Below are 20,727 nucleotides of genomic sequence, written 5' to 3'. Positions count from 1 at the left end.
CCCTGAGCTACTGCAGTGTACTTACAGGTCACCTTTTCTCAGTACATTCATGCCAATGTCCTTTTCAAAAACCTTTAAATATAATCAACTACTCAGATCATTATTCACAATCTGACCGTGTAACCTGAACAGGATACACAGTAGAGACCTGTCTCTAGACAGGTTTTCCTCATTTGAAATTACCTGCATTTTCACAGTATCCTGCAAGTGAATTAATTCCATTATCAATGAGAACAAAAAACAACTAAACAATATTGGAGCGTGTTCTTTTATAAATCAAGATGTCATCAAATGACAAACAAAAGGACTGGACTGAACAGAAACCGTTTGGCAAAGAAAAGCCCAGAAGTCAAAGACTCCACATTCAGGACACAGATTAATTCATCACACGGGGATTAACCAGAGGGTTCCCTAAAGTTGGTCAGAGGAGGTTCTGTAACCACCCAGATATGGACTACATTTTAACAAGAAAAGCCAATTAATTTTAAATCGAAATAAAAGCCTGTAGATATAAAACCAGATTGCCTTTTTTCACATTGTTCTTTTACAAAACAGCCAGCGAGGGCTCAGAATCGTTCAGATACGATATAAAAATAAAGGCATTGTCTTCCCTGCTGCTCTGAAAAAAGACTTCTGCTGAAATATTTCACCACAAAAACTGAGAACAGATTGCACTGTAAAACAAAGAGCAGTTCGGAAACACCCAGACAATTCAGGCAGAAAAAGGTTCTTCTACAAAGCTTCCAAATACAGATGTATCTCAAGAAAGTCCCTCAGACTCACCACTTTGTTTTCCGAGTGCTGAATAAATTCCTTCAGCTGCCTCATGGTGGCCAGTCTGCGGTCCCTATCGTCTTCTCGGGACACCCGCCGCAGGAGGTTGGCCAGCCGAGATTCATCAGAGTAGGGCAACAATCGATCTGCGGACAGCCGGGGGGAAGGCCATGTGGTGACCGGGACCAGCAGTGGTGCAGAACAAGAGCCCTCTCGAACGCACGAGGGAGACGAGTGAGACGAGCGACCAACCGGCTACTCAACCAGTGCCCTTCAGAAGGACCCTGCTGGGGAAACACTATTTCTTCCCAAATAAAAAAAAACTAGCCTTGCTGCAAATGCAAAGAGATTGATCTAAAATACAAATGATTAAAGGGAACTAAAAGTTCAAGGGAACGTTTCCGCAGGGCTTTCCTCCCGGCGGCTGTCAGGGTGTATAACGCTGCCCTAGGCTAGGACTGTTAGCCCTTCACTTGCTCGTCTATGGACAGCATGTTTACTCCATTGTACTTTTCGGACAATCAGTCTGTATAAACCTATGCGCAGTTTGCACATATTTTATTGTTTTTTTACAGTGACTATGATCATCACATTTTGCACACACCTATGTATTTATTTTTATTTATTTTGTCGTCTTTTGTTTTATAACTTTTCTGATGTCTGTTTTTGCTTGTCTTGGGCTGGACTGCTGTAACACATCAATTTCCCTTCGGGATCAATAAAGTCTTATCTATCTATCTAAAGATAAATAATCATAAACAAAAAAAGAGCTGCACACACTGAGATATTAGTCGTACCAGGAGCTGTATATCTTACTAAAACAGTGGCAGTTCCACATACCCTGTGATTTCCTCATGTCCTTTGTAGCTAAAGCACGGTTTCCATGCGGAAAACTGGTTAAATCCGTCGTCACATCGTTTCTTCTCAGCTCTTGCCCCAGCGACTTCCGACCAAAAGCATTTTCACCAAGACCTCCGTTAACTTCATATCCACCTGCCCAGAGTAAGAGACAACACTTATCAAGCTGGCACAGTGGGGGCAGAGCTGCAGCTCACAAGAACAGAACACAGTTTTCCATTAGGGAAATTCACAACTTGCAAATATCTGCATAAAAACAGAGATTAAAAAAAGAGAAATATATGAATCAAGAGATATCTCAGCTGAAGTTACACTCTGTGTAGGATATTTCCTGCTTTTTTTTAATTAAAACTTATTTTTAAATATGCCTGAGATGGTAAAGTTAGGGTGCATTTCTTCAATCCATCCAATGGTACATGAATATTTAATGTATATAAAATGCACAGATAGCTGAACTATACAGAAAAAAAGTTTACTTTGTGCATTAAAAAAAGAACCCAAGGTCCAGCTGAATTGAAACGCATAAATGTCTTTACTAGAATAGACTCGCACAGCAAAAACTAAGTGCTCAAAGCTGCAGTGCAGGTCTCGTCTTAAATATCTAAATGGACATTTACCCATTCGTACACAAAGGAATAAAACCTGTTAACGTGTATTGGTTACTAAGAAGTTACAGTGGTGAACTGAAAACAGGAACTTTGAAAAACAATCACAACTACAAATAAAGTAGAAACATTTTACTTGAAAGATCTCATACCAACAGTATCATCCATCAGTTGTAACCAGTACATCTACATTAGTGATAGCTCATTATAAAGATGTTCCTGCATTTGAAAAACACTGACCGTGGGTCCTTTCCGAAAGCAGAGTGTGCCTGTATCACGTTCGTAAGTTTTAGCACACTTCGCAAGAAAAACACCGTATGGGTGTTTTTTTTTTTCCCCCACTTGGCAGGGAAAAGATTAAAAGGCAATATGGTACCAGTCTTTCTGCAACGCAACTGCTAGATCCTCTGCTCCAGCCCGGGAGAAATAAAGACGAGACAGACAGCTCCTCTACAAAGCAAGCGTGCTTTTAATGCATTCTGCCGTCCTGGGGCTGAAACAGCACAGCTTTCCCCTGTCAGGCTGATGAGAGTGCTGACAGGGACATACCTAAGCAATGACAGAGGTCCCAGTCCCCACCGGAGAGCCTCCTTTCTGCAGTCTGCATTAACAAACCCTGTCGCTTGTTTAAATGTGTGCACATGGCAGCATGTTTCATACCACTGAATTTCTTACTCATTATTTGCCTTTCACCTTGAAACGCTAGATTCACACAGCGCCAAAGATTTACGACGGGGCAGCACACAGCGATGCAGCGAGCACTCAGGCATGCAAGTACATAACTTTCTACAATTCGATAATTTTTTTAAAATGTTTTCATATGTTCCAGATGTTTTCAGCATTATCCAGCGTTGAGTGGAACCCTTCTCGGTACCAGAGTTGAAAAATAAATTCAATTAATTGAAAGGACACCTTTCTGTAGAACTAACTAATGCAAAACAAAACATGGCAAAAAAAACATTTACAGTAATAGGACTGAATAGAGCTACTGCAACATAATGCTGTCTGACAGTGGTATTGAAGCTCACGCTGTACAGACAGGTTGGTGACCTGCACTCTTGACCATGGAACTCAAGCAACAAAGAATATGTCGCCCAACAGAAATAAAAGCATGCAGGAAATATCGAAGAAAATGAGCGGCCGAACACGCCTTCAACTAGAGGTTACATACCACTCATTCTTCATTTAGTATTTTATGGACATAAGGGCAATCTTTTTTTCTAGCTGTGGGTATTGAAAGAAAAGATCAGCCCCCTCCCACTGATGGCCTGCTAGTCTGGCTGTATTTCTGACAACGCTGGAGACGGCACAAGACCGCTATGTAATACCGAGAAACAAAATCAAATCTTTCTCGTCCAGCATTTGGAGGAAGTACAGGTGATCTTCATCCAGACGTGGCTGGCCTGGCCTGCCAGTTAAACCACACCCAGAAATCACAGGCTGCACCAAAGTCATTACTGATGCAAGTGCAGCCACCTTCTCTTCAGGCTCTTTCTTTCTGTTCCTAACGAGTCACAAAGACACAGGAACGGAAACCTTCTGTTTCCTCGTTCTGAGCCTCGTTACATGACACAGTACATGTGTAAACACACAGGTATGTTTTAAATTATTTGTTTGAACTAGGATTTGGCACCTCCATTACCCTACTCTTCCTTGACTGTGGAGAAGCATTTGGAGGCAGCACATGGTTTCCACGGTAAACTTCTTTCATTTTAAGAGTGCAAGTTGTAAAAACATAATCAGCTCTCCTCTTTTTTTTAAATGGCCGAACCTCGTGAACAGAACCAGGCCTAGTGGTGTGGAGCGGCAGTCAGCTCTCTCCTTCCAGTCCCAGGTGGGACACTCTTGGTTGAACCCTTGAGCAAGGAGCCTCACTGCACCCGCTCCAGCAACATACCCATCTGCATAAAAGAGTGCGAATAAACACCGTCTTCAATAAGAGAAAAGCTGGAGAAGCCCTTTTGCTTAGGTCTGTTGCTCAGCTATAACTTTTGAAGAGTCCAATTTAAGACACCACTTGAGCACTTCAGCCCAGCAAAGGCTGGAGAGACGCAGGACTAGAGTAACTGTGGAAGTGGGGAGTGAGCGGCGCGCTGTATATTTATAAGCGCTTGGTTTTACCCTCTTCTTCGAGTCCATCAGAGGCTGCGGAGGCTTCATCGCACCGCGGGGGGCTGCCGGGCGCGCCGAAAGGCTGCGAGTCGGGGGGCGCCGCAGGGCCGTGCTCTCTCGGGGCGCTGCGCTTCACACCGTCTGGGCTGGCTGATGCACTGTCGCCGCTGGAGACAGACAGACACACTGGTGAGCACGCGCCTCCGCTGCGGGAGACCTGCTTCCACACCGCACACCGCCGGGCTCGGGGACGGGTCACCGCAACTGGACCCCCATCCCTAACTTCATCACCCCCATCCCCCCCCCCCCGATCAACGCCCGCTGAGGCCCGGGACACTCTCCTCGTCGCTCCGCGGGACCACCCAAACTGGAATGACGTTATTCATCACAGCCCCTTCCGGAGGCAGGGGGAACACCGACGCAGCTCTTGGCGTAACGAGAGGCAGAGGCGGAAAGTACCACGACTTCCGACCCGGTGGCCACACACAAGGTGCAGAAGACCACAGACTGCGGGCGGGAGGGGGAGAGGAGACCGCAGGGGAGGAAAACGGACTTGGTCCTCCTCTCCTCCCCCCACCACTCAGCCGAAACCCATCCTGAACTCTCACAGCTACAGTCGATTATCTGCGTCAACAACACCCAGTGGGACAGATCTGTGTGTGCCTCCGTGTCACAAACCCAGTGTTACAGATCCTCACTCTCGTCCAAAACAACTTCCTGAATCCCATTCATTAACTTCTACAGCTCTGTTGCACTGGGCAGCCAGCCGGTACCTCCAAACATCTAGGCTGGGCCTCGGAAACGGATGAAGTGGAGCCAGGGGGTTTCAGGTGCGGTTAGCAAGCCCACTTCACAGCTCCGGTAAACTAAAGGCAACGGCGGGGGGGGTCATGTCTGATCGACCAGAGATCAGCGGCCGAGCGGATTAACGCAGGTGTGCACGATGCCAGCCCATCTTCAGCGCAGGAACCATTCCTGCACAGACCGCATAGCAACTGCGTTTATTAAAAGACAACCCGGCGAATTCTCCCTCCTTTCCGACAGAAACTCGGTGCCAATTAAAAAGCATCTTGAGTCATAACTGTCCGTGGCATTTAAAGCCGTAGTGCTGGGGGGAGTGCTGTGTTGTGAATTAAAAACGAGTATAGAGACAGGGAATAACGGTGGATACCAAGAGAAACACCTGTGATTATCAAGGAGGCGACTTGAGCAAACCCATAACCAAAGACCAGACCGATCTCCCGTGCCCGTGTAAGCATCGCCTCGGACACAACTTCAGACCACACTTAGTCCACACGTCCACCCCCCCCGATCCGCACCAGCATCAGAGCCTCTGGCTTTCGGGAAGTTAAGAGGGACGGGTCCGGGATATCTCCGAGCCCACGGGAGACGCCAGGGGACACGGTGCGGTGCCGACCCAGTCCCAGGCGAACTCGGGCAGCACCGGGTCGCGCCACAGGCGCCCGGACAGCGGTGACTCGCGTTACAGCACGCAACGCCCCTCCGACCCCGTCCCACGATGAAGACCCGCACATGATCTCCCCGCCGGGGTGGAAAAAAAAAGGATGAAATGAAGAGGCGTCGGGGGGGGGAAAAAACACACGCCTCGGCGCACAAGCCCGACCCAACCCGTCCCCGCAGCGGAACCGGAGCCCGTCTCCCACACGCGGGGCATCTGCCACGACGGACAGAAACCGCTGGACACCCACTTAGCTAAATAAAAAAAAAACACCTTTTTAAAACACGCTCCCTCGCGGTTCGCGAATATTTAAGATGCGTGTGTGTCGGGGGTGGGGATCTCTTAGTTTCCTTCGAAGCGTCCCTTTATAAACATTTTCTAAGAGGGCAATCGCATGGGGGTTGTTGTTTTTTTTTTTTCCTTCAAAAAAAGGAGTGATGCATTTTAAGTATCCGTGTGTAGTAACGGTCTAAGTGTTACTACCGGTCCACACCCCCCCCCAAAAAAAAAAATCGTTTGTAACTGCAAAAATAAACGTGAGACACGGTGAAGGCCGGGCGGATCCCCGCTCTCTCCCAGCGCCGCTGCCCCGGCGGCGCGATACCAACCTGGGCTGCCAGTCATTCCAGTTCCGCTGCAGTTTGTGGGCGCTGCTTAGCCGAGACCCGAGGGCTCTGCGGCTCATTCCCCTCGCGGCGGCTGCATGACCGGCTCGGGACCGGGGCGGCAGGAACGACCACGGCGACGATGGCGACGAAACGCGGCGTTCAAAATTTCAGGCTCGGCGTTCCGTTTATTTGAAGTCCATGAATGAACCATACAGGGGTCCCCCCTCCCCGAACACGACAGACGCTGGCTGTGAAGTAGTGTGGCTCCCAGTTTCGGCCTTTCTCTCCGCCTCCTTCTCCGCGGCTGCCTGAAAGCGCAGGCCTCACTCGCGGGAACAGCGCCCCCCACCGGCTCCCTCGCACCTCCCCGCCGCGGCATCGCCTACGACTACAACTCCCAGCAGCACTCGCGCCGAGGAACGGAAGTGCCGCCCGTCGCGCATGCTTATTTCCTGACTGACGGTGTGATTCGATATCGGCTTTTAAAATGATATAGCAAAAAATAACATTGAAATAAAGATCATTTTTACTCATAATTCAGCGCAGAGTGAGAATACGTGTTTCTGCAGCTCTGTTAAAGTCTACGGAGGACTAGAAATAACAGTTCACACCTGATGCATTAGAAATCCTAAAATCCAGCGGGTAGAAAAAAAAAAACAACCAAGTGTTTGAACAAACATGTTTAGACCGTAAAATAATGAACAGCTCTGTTGGTAAGGGAGGTGCCCTGTCAATCTTTTTGGATTACATGCCTTAATATAATACAGCGAGCGACAAATATACATCACCTACAATTGCAACCATTTCACAGAGTTATGATGAGAACAATGTCTGTCAAATGCCTGTTATTGCAGGTGCGGTGACATTTTATCGAATGGACACGACACAGGTAATGTGATTATGCTGATGAACATCTGTCATCAGCAGGGTTGATGAACGGGGGGGTCTACTCTACCCGATACTGTGGTTGGCCATTGTTAGCAGCAATATAAGCCCTCAGTCTGTGTTGCTGGCTCTGCGCTTGTTTGCAGAAGCGCTCTTGTCTAGAGCCTGGAGGAGCATGTGCCCGCTGACTGATATTAAATTAAGGGAAAACAGCCCTCCTTGCGTTTAACCCCTGGGGCGTTTGTTCCTCAGCTCTCCTCGATCACGTACTGGCGTGAAAACCTCCCTATGAAGAAAAAAAATCCTATGAATAAACAAATAAACCTTATGGAGGAACCCTCTGACCCACTGCATTTCGTCTTGCCCTCTCTCTCCCGGCGCCTTTAGAGATGCTGTTGCTTAGCAACCGGCGGGGGCGTGCGGCAGGTGCGTGAGCGTGTGCGGAGGAGCCGGGAGCGCGGAGGCGCGGGAGCGCGGCTTCAGTCCTCCAGCTTAGCAGCAGTACGAGACCAGACACTACGGGTCTCGGCGACATTGCGAGGTGGCCGCCCTCATTCCGTTTTCTACAGCCAATTTTATATTTGCCGCCCTATAAGCACACGCCTGCCACGTTTACAGCTTGTAAGAGTCACAGTCCACTTAAAGAGGAGATCCGCCTTACGTTTTTTGAAGGATCAGAAAAGCAATACACTTTCACATTCTTGATATCGTGTTGCTGGCTATAAGCTACCGCTCTAGGCATGGAAAACAATCAGTCAGACTAATAAGACCCCCTTTCTCGTATTGCTCTTGAATGTCTTCTTCCCTGGTGACTGTCCTGCGTGCCCTGTATTTCTCAAGACGTCCACCGGGGGGCAGCAGTGAGCTGAGCAGGGCGCTCCGTTGGTGCAGCCAGTCCGAGTGCTGTCTGCGGACCTCCTCTGATTCTCTGCCATTGAATTCCCTGGTCCGACTTGCAATTTTTAGTCATATCGGTCTCTCGGGGAGAAGGGCATTCTCTTTCAAGCCCCAGGCCTGTCATTTACGAACGCAGGTTGTATTTTTAATATATATTTCTTTAGGATACATATATGGAGTGTGATAGCATATGAACATTGGATTACGAAAAAATGTGAAGTTGAACATTTGGTTTCACTACCATTATTATTATTGTTATTATTATTAGATCAGTGTCCTGTCCAGTGCCAAGTGTCCAGTGTCAGTGCTGGGGATGAGTGTGTCCAGTATGAGCAGGAGGACAGAGCAGTGTCCTGCCCAGTGTCCAGTGTCAGTGCTGGGGATGAGTGTGTCCAGTATGAGCAGGAGGACAGAGCAGTGTCCTGCCCAGTGTCCAGTGTCAGTGCTGGGGATGAGTGTGTCCAGTATGAGCAGGAGGACAGAGCAGTGTCCTGCCCAGTGTCCAGTGTCAGTGCTGGGGATGAGTGTGTCCAGTATGAGCAGGAGGACAGAGCAGTGTCCTGCCCAGTGTCCAGTGTCAGTGCTGGGGATGAGTGTGTCCAGTATGAGCAGGAGGACAGAGCAGTGTCCTGCCCAGTGTCCAGTGTCAGTGCTGGGGATGAGTGTGTCCAGTATGAGCAGGAGGACAGAGCAGTGTCCTGCCCAGTGCCCAGTGTCAGTGCTGGGGATGAATGTGTCCAGTATGAGCAGGAGGACAGAGCAGTGTCCTGCCCAGTGTCCAGTGTCAGTGCTGGGGATGAGTGTGTCCAGTATGAGCAGGAGGACAGAGCAGTGTCCTGCCCAGTGTCCAGTGTCAGTGCTGGGGATGAGTGTGTCCAGTATGAGCAGGAGGACAGAGCAGTGTCCTGCCCAGTGCCCAGTGTCAGTGCTGGGGATGAATGTGTCCAGTATGAGCAGGAGGACAGAGCAGTGTCCTGCCCAGTGCCCAGTGTCAGTGCTGGGGATGAATGTGTCCAGTATGAGCAAGGGTGGAAGTCTGCTGGGTTCTGCTGCTCCTGCTCGTCCACACAACGCCCACCTCCACCCCCCTCCCTCACTGCTCAGCAGCAGCCTAGCGCCATGACATCACCCCATCGCTAGGCAACACTGGACCATAATAAACAGCACAGCAGGAAGGAGGCTGTGTGACAGGGGTGTCTGTGGAGAGGGTCTGCACCACGTCATGGCTGCAGGCTCACGCAGGACACCGCGCAGGCGACACACAGACAGGCCTCCTGTTGCCACTCCCCTGCCCTGCCTTTTGCCCATGATTGTAATAATACAGCCAATAAAAACACGGAAGAAAGTTTTGATTTCTGTGAAGGCTGAAGTAGTTGTGATGCATGGCCTTACAACCAGCCAGATGTGTGGTTTGCTGGTTTGAAGACATCGGAGGTACCTTAACCTGGACTGCATGAAACAGTGACGAGTAATGCTTACCATCTGAATTCTCCTTCAGACTGATCTGCCACTTTTTGCTTGAGCGGGCAGCGGATCTCAGGAGGTGGGACAGCAGAAGAAAGCCGAGCGCTGTTGTTGTAGTTATGAGAGGCTAGCCCAGGTCCCGAAAGGAACACAATTAACAGATAATCACTGAGATCTGTTTCGGAAAGTCTGGAATATCGAAAAGGACACACTAATTAGCTGTGTTCGACTAATAGCAAACAATTTACTTGGCTATTTGTGTGCTTCAGTTCCGCCTTTTCAATGAAATCCTCATTAAATGTTAATTTGTAGCTATCGCTTGGCGAAGCCCTCCTCTATAATAATCACACATGCAGCTGTTTAATTAGAAAACAGCAGCAAGCTGGTGATGCTCATCAACACAGATGTTCGTTAAATCCTCATGCAAAGTGACATTCTGGTGATCCTCTTGGTTTAGTGAAAAGTTCAGTTGTGCAGTCGGGGAGACCTTCTCTTTTCTGTGCCGGACCAGTATAGAAATGGTCCAGACTAGTGCAGACTAGTGCAAACCAGTACTGCTGTTTATGAGGAGAACAGTTGCATAGCTAAAAAATGGTGACAAATCTGCATCTCTCTATGTCTGTCCATCTGATGGCTGCTTTTCTGTCTATATACAGTACATGTGCAGATATATATGTACAGATTTTCATTGGGTAGATATGTAAATTCCCCAATTAGTTTTTCTAAGCCCTTGTGGACTAAAATTCTCAGCTGGCTGATTGCAGTGTTTTCATACTGTGGTCTCTGTGTTACTCCACAAAGAAAATGCATGTTGCTTAGACCTCTGGGCTGAGAGCCGAAGTACACAAAGACAAACCCCTGCAGAACACAAAGAGATTGTTCCTGCTGCTGGCCAGGGTTGAAAAAGAGGAGGCTGGACTGATGAGCAGAGATCAGGTCACACAGTCGCAGATGACATACGCTGATCGGGCTGTCTACAAGTGAGGGCGTCATTATTATATTTAGACTCCACAAGATATGAATTATCTCGTCTATTTGACAGATGTTTGCTAATCTATCTCAGTGTGGGAGAGAAAGCAGGCACTTATCCTACGCTGAGCAATTCAGTCTCGCAACCTGTCTTGGGCTCAGGGAGGAAGCTTTATTACAGAGCAGGCAGACGGAGGAGGGAGCCAGATGGACTTGGATTTCGTCGTCTTTCGGAACCCCTTGACACCAAAGTCAAGAGCTAATCTTCAGCAGAGGCTCTTGCTCAGAGTAGATCAACATGGCAAAGGCATTTAAAGACCTCACACAGCACATGGCCAAACGCTGTGTGCAGAGTTTGAACGGGACAGGTCTGTGAGTGTCATCAGGTACAGGTAGTTGAGCACCCAAGCTATCTTTTCATTTATTTATTTATTTTCCTGAAACAACAGCTGTAAATGCTCTGATTTCCCATCTTTTCCTCTGCACAGGAACAGGCACTTCTCCAGTCCTGAGCACAACTCATCTGAGTTCTTAAATCTTTTGCACATGTGAAGTTTGACCCTTATGCACTGGAAAAGGATAAGCAACTGCCAGAAAATGAGATCCTCAGATCAATAAGCTGCTGGCAGCCAGATTGTCCATTTAGATGGGCCAAAAGGCTTCCTCTCACTTGTAATCTTTGTGATCTTCTAGTATCCATGCTAGTCCCAAGCCCTTCGACATCCTTCTTCTCCTCTATATCTTTCTTGTAATGGTCACCACATTACAAGAAAGATATTGCTGCTCTGGAATCAGGTCCAGAGAAGAGCAATCAGGGGGAAAAATCCCAACTCCCCAACTCTCTCCCCTTTTCTCCTACCCCATCCAAAGAGGCTCCACCGCCAAAATGTTGGTTGTTTTCTTCTTTCTTTATAAGCTCCGGTGTGGAAATAACCTCTGCGTGATCCTTAGCCTCAGCCTGCACACTAAAAAAAAGCTGCCTGCCACAATAAATGTTTGATGTATTTTTTTATTAAAGATCTGTTCTATAGATGTAACAGTTAAAAGCACAGGAGAACAGCACCCTAGCGGACTTGAGAAGAAAAGGGGGTTGCCCGAGGGGTGTGAGACGTGAGAGGGAGTGAGGAGTAAACCTGAGACTGCTGGGACAGTCTCTCTCAGTGCTGCCAGCGTCACAAACCCCCCCTCCTGGAGCCAGCCCAGGAGAGAGGCGGACACGCTAGCAGCTGGGATGCTCTGAGAAGCTGGTAGGTGTGTGACTGTTGGAGTGTGTCCGCGTGCGACGGGGCACTCAGCAGGCCTGCATTCCTCAGGACCTGAGGCCATGGAAGGTCAGGGATCAGAGCAGCTTCAGGAAGCTGAGAGATTGAGGAAAACAGTGGGAGGTCGGTGTTGAGATAGAGGGAACCGCGAAGATGGCAGTCGGTTTGGGGACAGCTCAGGGGCTGCAGAAAGATAGTCCAGTTCCTTTGATTCAAGGGCTGGGAGGTAGTCTGGGTTACCGGTGAGAGCTGAGAGGTCACATTGTGATACAGCGGAGGTATACGTGTCAAACTGCCAGCGTTACAGTTAAGCAAAGGGGTGAAGAGGCAGGTCGGAGCTGAGATCAAAGTCTTATTACTACTCCTGAACACAGAGGGCGGTGTAGAGCCGGCCCTGGCTGTGTTCTCCTCTCCAATTACTTGCTGGCAGCTGCGCAGGGCTGGCTTGAATTAGTTATGATGACATCGCTGGCTCCAGCTTGCTCTGCTCGCTCCAGTGTGTCCCCAGGGGTCCCAGTGCTCTGTCAGAGAAAGACGAGTTTCCGGCATATTGAAGTCTGCCGACTGTGTCATTACCAGCTGGGGAGGGTGGGGAGCTCTTGGGGAACCTGGGGCTTTGAATTGAGTGGACTTTCCACTCTGTAAGTCCTGTAGCTGCAATACCAGAGCTGCCAGACCCCATTACTGACGTTATGGGGGCCTATTGTATACGGATACATTGAGCACGAAAAAGTAACTGACTAGCCCATGTTTCTGGGCACAACCACCCTGGAGCAATTGAAAGAGGCACAGCTGTGCGCCGGTGGGCCACTGCGTTTAAGAACGTGCTGTACATTACAGACTGTAGATCTGACCAGCACTCTGGATCACTCAGGCCATCCCTGAAGGGATTTGTCACAAACAGCTCTTTTATCATTTCTGTGGTCATTGCTCGCTCACTCTGGCACTTAAGGAGCTGTTTCTAATAAAATCCTGCAAGAGCAGCGGACAGGAAGGCACAGTCTTTAAGTGGCTCTGCTCTTCACACAGTGAGGATGCCCTTATATGGAAAACAGCGCGTCTTTCCTGGAGGCTCGGAACTCATTGATAGCTTTCAGAGAAAAATAAAACAAAAATATTTAAAGAGCCTTTAAATATTTAAAGGCGTTATTCTCTGTCTCACAAAGTTGAACAACAAAAAACAGCATGTGCAAGAAATCAAATCTGTGTTTTCCAAAAACAATACAACTGTGTTCGGTATTCATTAATTCCTTGACAGTAGTCATGGTGAGTCATAGTTGAACTGGTAAAAAGACGCCTGGCTCACCTCTCTTTCCTCTGCTGCTCTCTCTCTCTTCTGCTCTCCGAACGTTTCCCCCCTTCCCCCCTCTAATGTTCACTGCCTCGTCTCCAGTGCTTCTCTTTCCACAGAGGCTGGAGTGGGGGTGAGAAAAAGGGGCCGTCCCTCTCACTCCCCAGCAGGTCTCTCCCAGCTCCAGGGATCGAATCCCACACTTGGCCTGAGTGGGACGAACTCCGACCCTGCTCGCAGGCAGGACTGGGAAGGGAGTAGCTGAGACTGACACACATACACACACTCACACTCGCTGACTCGCTCACTCGACTGGGACGCTGTCTCTGCAGCCCAGCCCAGCCCAGCAGCGCTCAGTCAGCCACTGCCCGCGCAGCACGATGCTCTGCTGGGACCTGTGCACTGCCCTGCTCTTCACGGCACTGCAGGTGAGGGCGTTCCCTTCCACCGACATCAAGATCACGCAAGGTGAGTGGGCGCGCGACCCGACGGGCGCACAGGCAGGGGGACAGAGAGGAAGCATGCTGGAGAGGCGCTGGAGCTGACATCTAACTGTTGCCCAGCCAGCGGGAGGTTTACTTCAAATCCGAAGCCGGCTTGTTTCAGAATTAGACTTCTGAGTCGTTGTTATGACTCCGTCCTTGTTCTCCTGGACATTGTGCGCCAGTGGGCCTGAAAGGCAGGAGTTAAACACTACCTTTTTACACAGGCGTGACATCTCAGGCAATAGCCAGAGGCACATCTGTCTGCAAGCGATTCCGAAAGAAGCTGAGAGAATGCAAGCTGTCCGTTTGCCAGTGATTTAGTTTGCCAGTGATTTTACTAATGAAGAAGATGAGGTTAGCTTTATTTAAAAAAAAAAATCAATTCCCTGTCTGTTGCAAAGGATTTTTGACGTGCTAGCCTGCTTTATCTAAAAAAAACTCTAAGGGTAATGCAGGAAAAGAATCTGCAGAGGTCAATATGAAATGTAATTTCACAGAGGGATCTGGAAGCACAGCACTATAAAACCTCCTAACTAGGCAGAAGAATGTTACTTCTGTGGGAGCCTGCTCTTCCAGGGACAGAGAGGAACTGCGTGTTTTAGGGTCAGAATGAAAGGGACAGTACTGGAGAGAGGCTGCAATGGAGGGTTTCAGGATGGCTATTAAGATGCCAGTGCATGGGAGGTGATAATGCAGACTGGTATGTCCTGTGGCCAGACGCAGGCCGGCAGTAACTCCCCTCTGCCCTTGCCCCTCCCCCCAGCCCTGCCCTTGCAGCTGCCCGACCCCAGCCAGCCTATCGCCTGCCCACTCTTCTGGACAGAGTTCGGAGGTCACTGTTACCGCTTCTTCCCGCTCAACCGCTCGTGGGCAGAGGCTGACCTGTACTGCGCGGAGTTCTCCAACGGGCACAAGTCCGCCAAACTCACCTCCATACACAGGTAAGGCACTGCGGCCGAGCCCCCGCACGAGAGCCGGGCTTCACCACGGACTGGAGCTTCACTATGCGTTTGCGATGTTCAGTGCGGTGCTGTCCACTACCAGGATTGCTTTAAAATTGGGTTGGGGGTGTATCTGCAGTGGCTCCACAGCGACGCTCATCTGCCTGACTCCCTGGCTCCTTCGCTGTGTGTCCTGTTCTTGTCCACCCTTGTACACTAGAGTGGGCTGACAAAGGCCTCTCCAGCTCCAGGCTCCTCTTCTGGTTTTCATTCAGACCTTTACTCGCTTTACTGAGCACGTGAACAAGTCATTTGCTCAATGGTGTGAAAACTGTCTCCTCCATGGTCTGTACAGAAACTCCTGTGGAGGGTTAGAGTGGCTGTGTTTCCTGTGATCTAGCATTGTTTTGTCCACTGAAAAGACCCTTAGATGAGGTTAGAGAGACTCACAGAGCAGCAGAGGGAGCCAGACCCTGCTGGCTCTGTCCACCCTGTCCAGTAGGACACCCCTCGACTGCGCTCAGATGTGGACTGAAACGGGCAGGACAATCAGCTGATTTGGAGCAGTTCGGGGATGCAGCTGAATTCCCAGGTCTTTCCCAGTCCTTCAGGTTAAATAATTGCCTTCAGTCAGTGGGTAAAAAACACGCTAATCTGGACAATTTAACTAGACAGTGAGTTCAAAGAAATGAGCTCAGAAGACCTCCTATAACTCCAGAATCAGGCTTAATGACCCCTGTTTTAGGTGAAAATGTGAACTTCACTTGACAAGATGCAGGTTAAAAAAACCCACTTCCCCTAGAGAGCAGCACGGCAAAGGGTATTTTAACATAACAGATGGCCAGTGCCCCTCACTGTCTCCCTATCTCTCAGCTGGGAGGAGAACGTCTTTGTCTACGACCTGGTCAACAGTCGGATCCCTGGGATTCCAACGGATATCTGGATTGGTCTCCACGACCGCAGGCAGGTGAGCATTTAAACGTCCAATTTTCCATATTAGCCATAAAAACAGGAAGTGTACCCCTCAGAGTCCAGGAGTGCTACTCAGTTTCAGTATTTCAGCAACATCCCTCATTCATTAAATACTGTACACTGGTAAACGTCGTCTCTCCCTGTCCCTCATGCACAGCAATCTTCATTTTAAAAACACAAAACGCCAGACTGAAGGTAAATTGATTACCAAAGCAGCTACTGAAGCCTTTAGTCTACACACCTCAGTAGCAAGACCTTGGGCTGTTAAATTTAATCAATTCAAGGTTTAGGAGGAAAATAGACCCTGGTTCGCTGCTTATAACATATTTTGTGGTTCCTGTCCCGAGCGAGACAACCTGCTCTGAAAATGTCTTTAACAACCCTGGTCCTGAGGCAACAGCGAAAGCAGGGGAGTCATTCGCAGCCCATCACTGGCGTTCAAGCTCCAGAGGGCCGTACTGTGTGTTTAAACATTTTTCACAGCGCTCATTTTTGCATCTTTTTGTTTTTTCTTTAAAAAGAACATACAGTACTGTACATCGGATACATTCAGGGAGATTCAAGACATTCACTGGGGGTTAAATGCAGAGATGTCATTGACTTTGGTTGTCTCCTTCCATTGTGTAAAAAACAAAATAGCTAAAGCCTGAGCAAAACTAACCAAGAACGCAATTAGGATTCCTTGGGAGGAACATGGTTTCTCCTCATGGTTTCCTAATTATAGGCTGGAAGTTCAGAAAGGAATGTAAGGGGAGAAGATTCCTGTGACCAACCATTTGCTTATACCCACCTATCAAAGATCAATCATTGGCATTTTAAAAGCTAAACCTCATGTCATCGTGCACAGCTTGCTCCAACATGAGGTGTACAGAAGTCTGTAGCGGTACTGGCACAGGTCTGACCGCAAGTGCAGCTGGAGGTGGCGCCCCAGTGTCATGCCCCATGTTTCTGCAGGAGGGCACCCTGGAGTGGACCGACGGCACGCCCTACGAGTACAGCTACTGGGACGGGAACCAGCCCGATGACGGGATTCACAGAATTCCTCTGGACGAGGACTGCGTGGAGATCTGGTACCGGCAGAACAGCGGTGAGCCGCTCTGGGGACATAGAGGGAGGGGACAGGGTTCCACTCAACTTATTCGATCCCTCGCTCGCTCTGGCTGACACTGGAACCCCGAATGACTGATACAGCACCTGCAATTGAGCAGGGAAGAGAATGATCTTGAATAATAATCATCATCATCCTCATCATCCTTTCCATTATGGACATTCACATAGGCAGAGCAGCCTATCTACCTGGTAGTTAGCTGGTAGTTAGTAATAAAAGAGATACTGAGCTGTCAGAAGTTGACATGTGAGACTCAAACCTACACCCCCTGAACAGACTATAACCAACACACAGCACCTTAGTCCACTACAGCACTGGGACACACTATAGGCTTCATTTATTCCAAAGGATCCTGATGCACTTTCACATCTAGGAGGATAGGGATCCTTTATTCACAACTGGACTACAGCACGCACCTGGGTGCTAATACTGGGTGCTAACACTAATACGAATACAAACATTAGTTTGTATTTTGAACCCCAGTCTGAAATTTTTGTCCTGACTGAAAACAGAATTGAGGTGGTGGCGGCATCTTTCTTTTTCAATAAAATGCTCTTGCCGTTGTCGTTTGTGGCTTTTGTCTGGCAGCCCTGAGATCCTGGAATGACAACAGCTGCGATAAGGCTTTTCCCTTCGTCTGCAAACTCCCCACGCTGGACAACTAGTCCCGGGGACCCACCCACCTGCCAGCGCAGCGCCTCTCCACCTCCACCTGTGCCGGACCCCCGCCGTGACCCCTCCATCGCCGACTCTGCATCTGGGGGATGACTCTCCCAGCTCCGGCGTCCTTGTGCTCCGCTGTGCGTGACAGACTGTGCCGACCAGGACATTACTATCCAGAGCTCCCCTCCACCTGGACATTGTTAGCAGCCCCATGACCCATCTCTCGGACCTCGTCAAGAAGCTACATCATTGCCATTCCTACTACTGTCTTTATCATTGCTTCACATTAGTCTTAGTCCTGCTACTGTGTCTTCAGAGATTTACAATGCGTTGTAGGTTTGGTACAGGCATAAGCACGGCTCTCTCTTCCTCATTCGTGCACTCCCTGGTGCAGACCGGCCTCCGCGGCGCTGGAGAGTTAGGTCAAGAAGATGTGTTTTGTGCAGAAAAAAACAATAAAGGTTCACTCGCTGGGAAAAAAGAAACCGAGGCTGGCACTGGACTTCGGGACGCACCTGTGAGTTCCCTGCCCTGTGCTATAGGAACAGAGACGACAGGTCATCCGAGGAGCAGACAGCTCAGTGCTCCCTCACTGCTGTGGCTCAATTGCTTTACCAACACAGGGGAGCTGCATAGTAAAATATAGTTGAGCTCTCTCACCTAATTTCAGTTTATTTTATTGTGAATCTTCTCTATTAGCCAAGAGCCTTCCCTTTTTTATTTTACTATGCCAGTTACTACGAAATTATTTTTTAACGGCCTTCATCACTCCTTCTGTGTGCAACACAGCTGGCTGCCAGTCAGGTTTAAGCAGCTGGATTAGAAAATCTGCTGTCGCCACCATGGCCGCCTAACCCCCCTGGAACAGCATGGCATCTGAGTGTCTCTTTGCCCTGATCGATCAGCTCGGCACCTGGCAGGACAGAGTGTGTGGGGGCAGGGGAGAGAAGCAGGATCTGGGCTGCACGTGGCTAGATGTCCAAACTGAACTGAGCAGAGAGATTAACCTCAGTCAGAGCTCTGATCTGAAGGGTCAGTCTCTGGAACGCGGCACATACACAGGGGGGCTCCAGTGAAAACACAGTCTCTTCAGACCGATGTGCTACAGTTCTCCTGGGTCTGAGAGTCTGAGCTTATACTATTTATCAGTCAATGGTGAAAACATGGACAAAGTAATAAATACACAGCATTTTTAACACACTACGTCAGATTTTCTGAAACAGGAGCAAAAGTTCAAGATCTAATCTATTTAAATAATGAGCAAGTCCAAACATACAAACAGACACTGTGAGGGGCACATATGCTGATATTCATGGTGCAAGATTTGTGTGGGCTTACATGCTGCTGATTTGATCATTCTGATTGAGCAATTGGAGTTGGGATTTGTGCAAACTATAATATCTGGCCGTGATTCATCTCTCCAAAGCTGCTGGAGGCTTTCTTAATTGCTCCTTTAGGGAGGGAATTTCTAAGAAAGTGGCTACATGCCCGATGTGGCCCTTCGACAGGGAAGCCTTTTGATTTTTCCTGCCACTTTTAATGTAAATGCCAAGCACAAATGTCAATACAGATAAAGTAAATTGCAGACATGGTCACTGCAAGGACCCGTGGCAGAGAACTCCTGCAGAGGGGTTAATCTGTCCACCTGCAGCTCGCAACTGGAAGGAAATTACTTAATTAAGCAAAGAGTTGATGATGCCGTGTCAGAACTCGACTGAGCACTCACAGAAATTTCCATCCAAATGGAACCTGATGACCCACTAAAGGAGCTCGGAGATTAATTGAGACAGCAGACCAAAAGGTCAGGTTTGAATCCCATTTCTCTTTTTTAAAAAAAAAAACCCTGCAACTCAAAGCAATTAACGGTGTGACGGGAAGCTGTGCCCTAGCCACGCACAGAGCGGCAGACCCACCCTCAACCGAAAGGCAAGTGGCTCTAGACTGGATTCCGAAGGCACAGGCAGTATGAAATTTCCCCACATTGTGTTAAGACTGGCGGTGCCTGACCCAGAATCACAACACCTTAGAACTCCTTCCCTCCACTCCTGCTACAGGGACAGCAGAGGGAGACTGACGTGGGAAAGTACAGGAATGCGAGAAAAGGATTAAAGAACACAGCCCCTGAAAGTCCTGCGCCCCCACACCACCGAGCCTGGGGTAATAAATGAGAGTGATTACAGCTTACATTCGTGTTATCTAATAAAACATCTATTAAAAACACACAGCTTGGAAACCAAGTTTTTTTAAAAAAACTTCCGTGTTTATCTTCTGTCGACAAGGATACAGACACACAAACATACTTGCAGTACTCGTCTAACTCCATTTATGCGTACGTGGCACCAATATATATGTATTTTTTATTGTCAATAAATACACACTTTAGATAACAGACAATATGCTGTGGAGATGCACAGAAGCCTCTGACCTAGGAACAGACAAGACAAATGATCTAGTCCACTTGCCAGAACTGTAATGGCTGTGACAATCATTCTGAGTGCAATTATAACACAACACTACACAACGAGTCATGTCGCACCTGGGAATTGTTCAGAATGAACAAGTAGGAGAGATCCACAGGTCGGCACAAGCACCCCTAAGCACCACACCTGGAAGAAGACTGCTGCTTTCAGAGTACAAGCTTGTAAGAGAAATGTCTGGATTTTTGCCTTTGTTTCAATTTCCCAGTCATACAATTGGCATAGAGCTGAGAAGGTCTGGATGTTGTCATTTCTTCCACAGCTTAGTGGCACAAAAAGACTGGAGTTTAAGTGCTTGTTACTAGCTTCTCCATGGTGTGCTTGCCTTACATATTTTATCAAGACAGAGAATCAGCACAACACCTGAAAATGGACAAATCCCTAATCAAAGCACGTTTCTAAAGTCCTAACACAAGACACACCACCGCCTTATATGCATTCGATGTGTTCTACAATGTGTCGATGTTGCAAATGTTTGAATGCTCTTGCAGAAGAATAGTATTTCTTGTAGCCCTCCAGAGGCAGGGACCCCGATTTCTGCAAGATCTTCGCATTTTGCGTTTCCAGTTAACTGCGCGACTTGTCCAAGGGGTCAGCTCGTGCGCTGAAAGAGGGTCGGAGGCCCAGAAGCACAGCAGCAGCCTCTCCCTCCCAGGCAGAACTGCGTAACCGTGGCAACAATAAAGACAAACACAGCCTGCTGAAGTTGTGGACAACAGTGACAATTTCAGAAGGACACAGTTCGGACTTTCAGGTATTCGCACCCACAACCCCAGAGTAAGGGAGAAATAGTGTCTTATGACACAGACGCCCTCCACAGGCTCCCTGCTATGGGATCCATATGCAGTCCACTCACACTACTTACAGTAGATGACATTGATGAGGTCACAAGAGCAC

The 20,727-nt window shown here is 48.6% G+C and overlaps 2 protein-coding genes across 2 annotated transcripts in view; one reads left to right on the top strand and one right to left on the bottom strand.

Annotated features, from left to right (window-relative positions):
• Nucleotides 1-6,707, bottom strand: part of smg1 (SMG1 nonsense mediated mRNA decay associated PI3K related kinase) — a 37,754-nt gene extending 31,047 nt beyond the window's left edge. Inside the window, exons 1-4 of the mRNA XM_088936537.1 lie at nucleotides 6,417-6,707; nucleotides 4,359-4,516; nucleotides 1,615-1,767; nucleotides 784-920 (exon numbers count right to left, since the gene is read on the bottom strand). Of these exons, the coding sequence (XP_088792663.1) occupies nucleotides 784-920; nucleotides 1,615-1,767; nucleotides 4,359-4,516; nucleotides 6,417-6,493 (525 nt within the window). The 5' untranslated portion in view covers nucleotides 6,494-6,707. The remainder of the gene's footprint in view (nucleotides 1-783; nucleotides 921-1,614; nucleotides 1,768-4,358; nucleotides 4,517-6,416) is intronic.
• A 6,691-nt stretch (nucleotides 6,708-13,398) lies between these two features.
• Nucleotides 13,399-19,575, top strand: clec19a (C-type lectin domain containing 19A). Its single transcript, XM_088936630.1, has 5 exons — nucleotides 13,399-13,652; nucleotides 14,433-14,610; nucleotides 15,484-15,577; nucleotides 16,537-16,669; nucleotides 17,279-19,575. The coding sequence occupies exons 1-5, from the start codon at nucleotides 13,565-13,567 to the stop codon at nucleotides 17,353-17,355; spliced, it is 570 nt and encodes a 189-aa protein (XP_088792756.1). The 5' UTR covers nucleotides 13,399-13,564; the 3' UTR covers nucleotides 17,356-19,575.
• Nucleotides 19,576-20,727: the final 1,152 nt, after the last annotated feature.

Source organism: Atractosteus spatula, chromosome 18 (assembly GCF_055471065.1).
Source record: "Atractosteus spatula isolate fAtrSpa1 chromosome 18, fAtrSpa1.hap1, whole genome shotgun sequence".
Taxonomy (NCBI): Eukaryota; Metazoa; Chordata; class Actinopteri; order Semionotiformes; family Lepisosteidae; genus Atractosteus; species Atractosteus spatula.
This window is presented reverse-complemented; position numbering and strand designations above follow the sequence as displayed.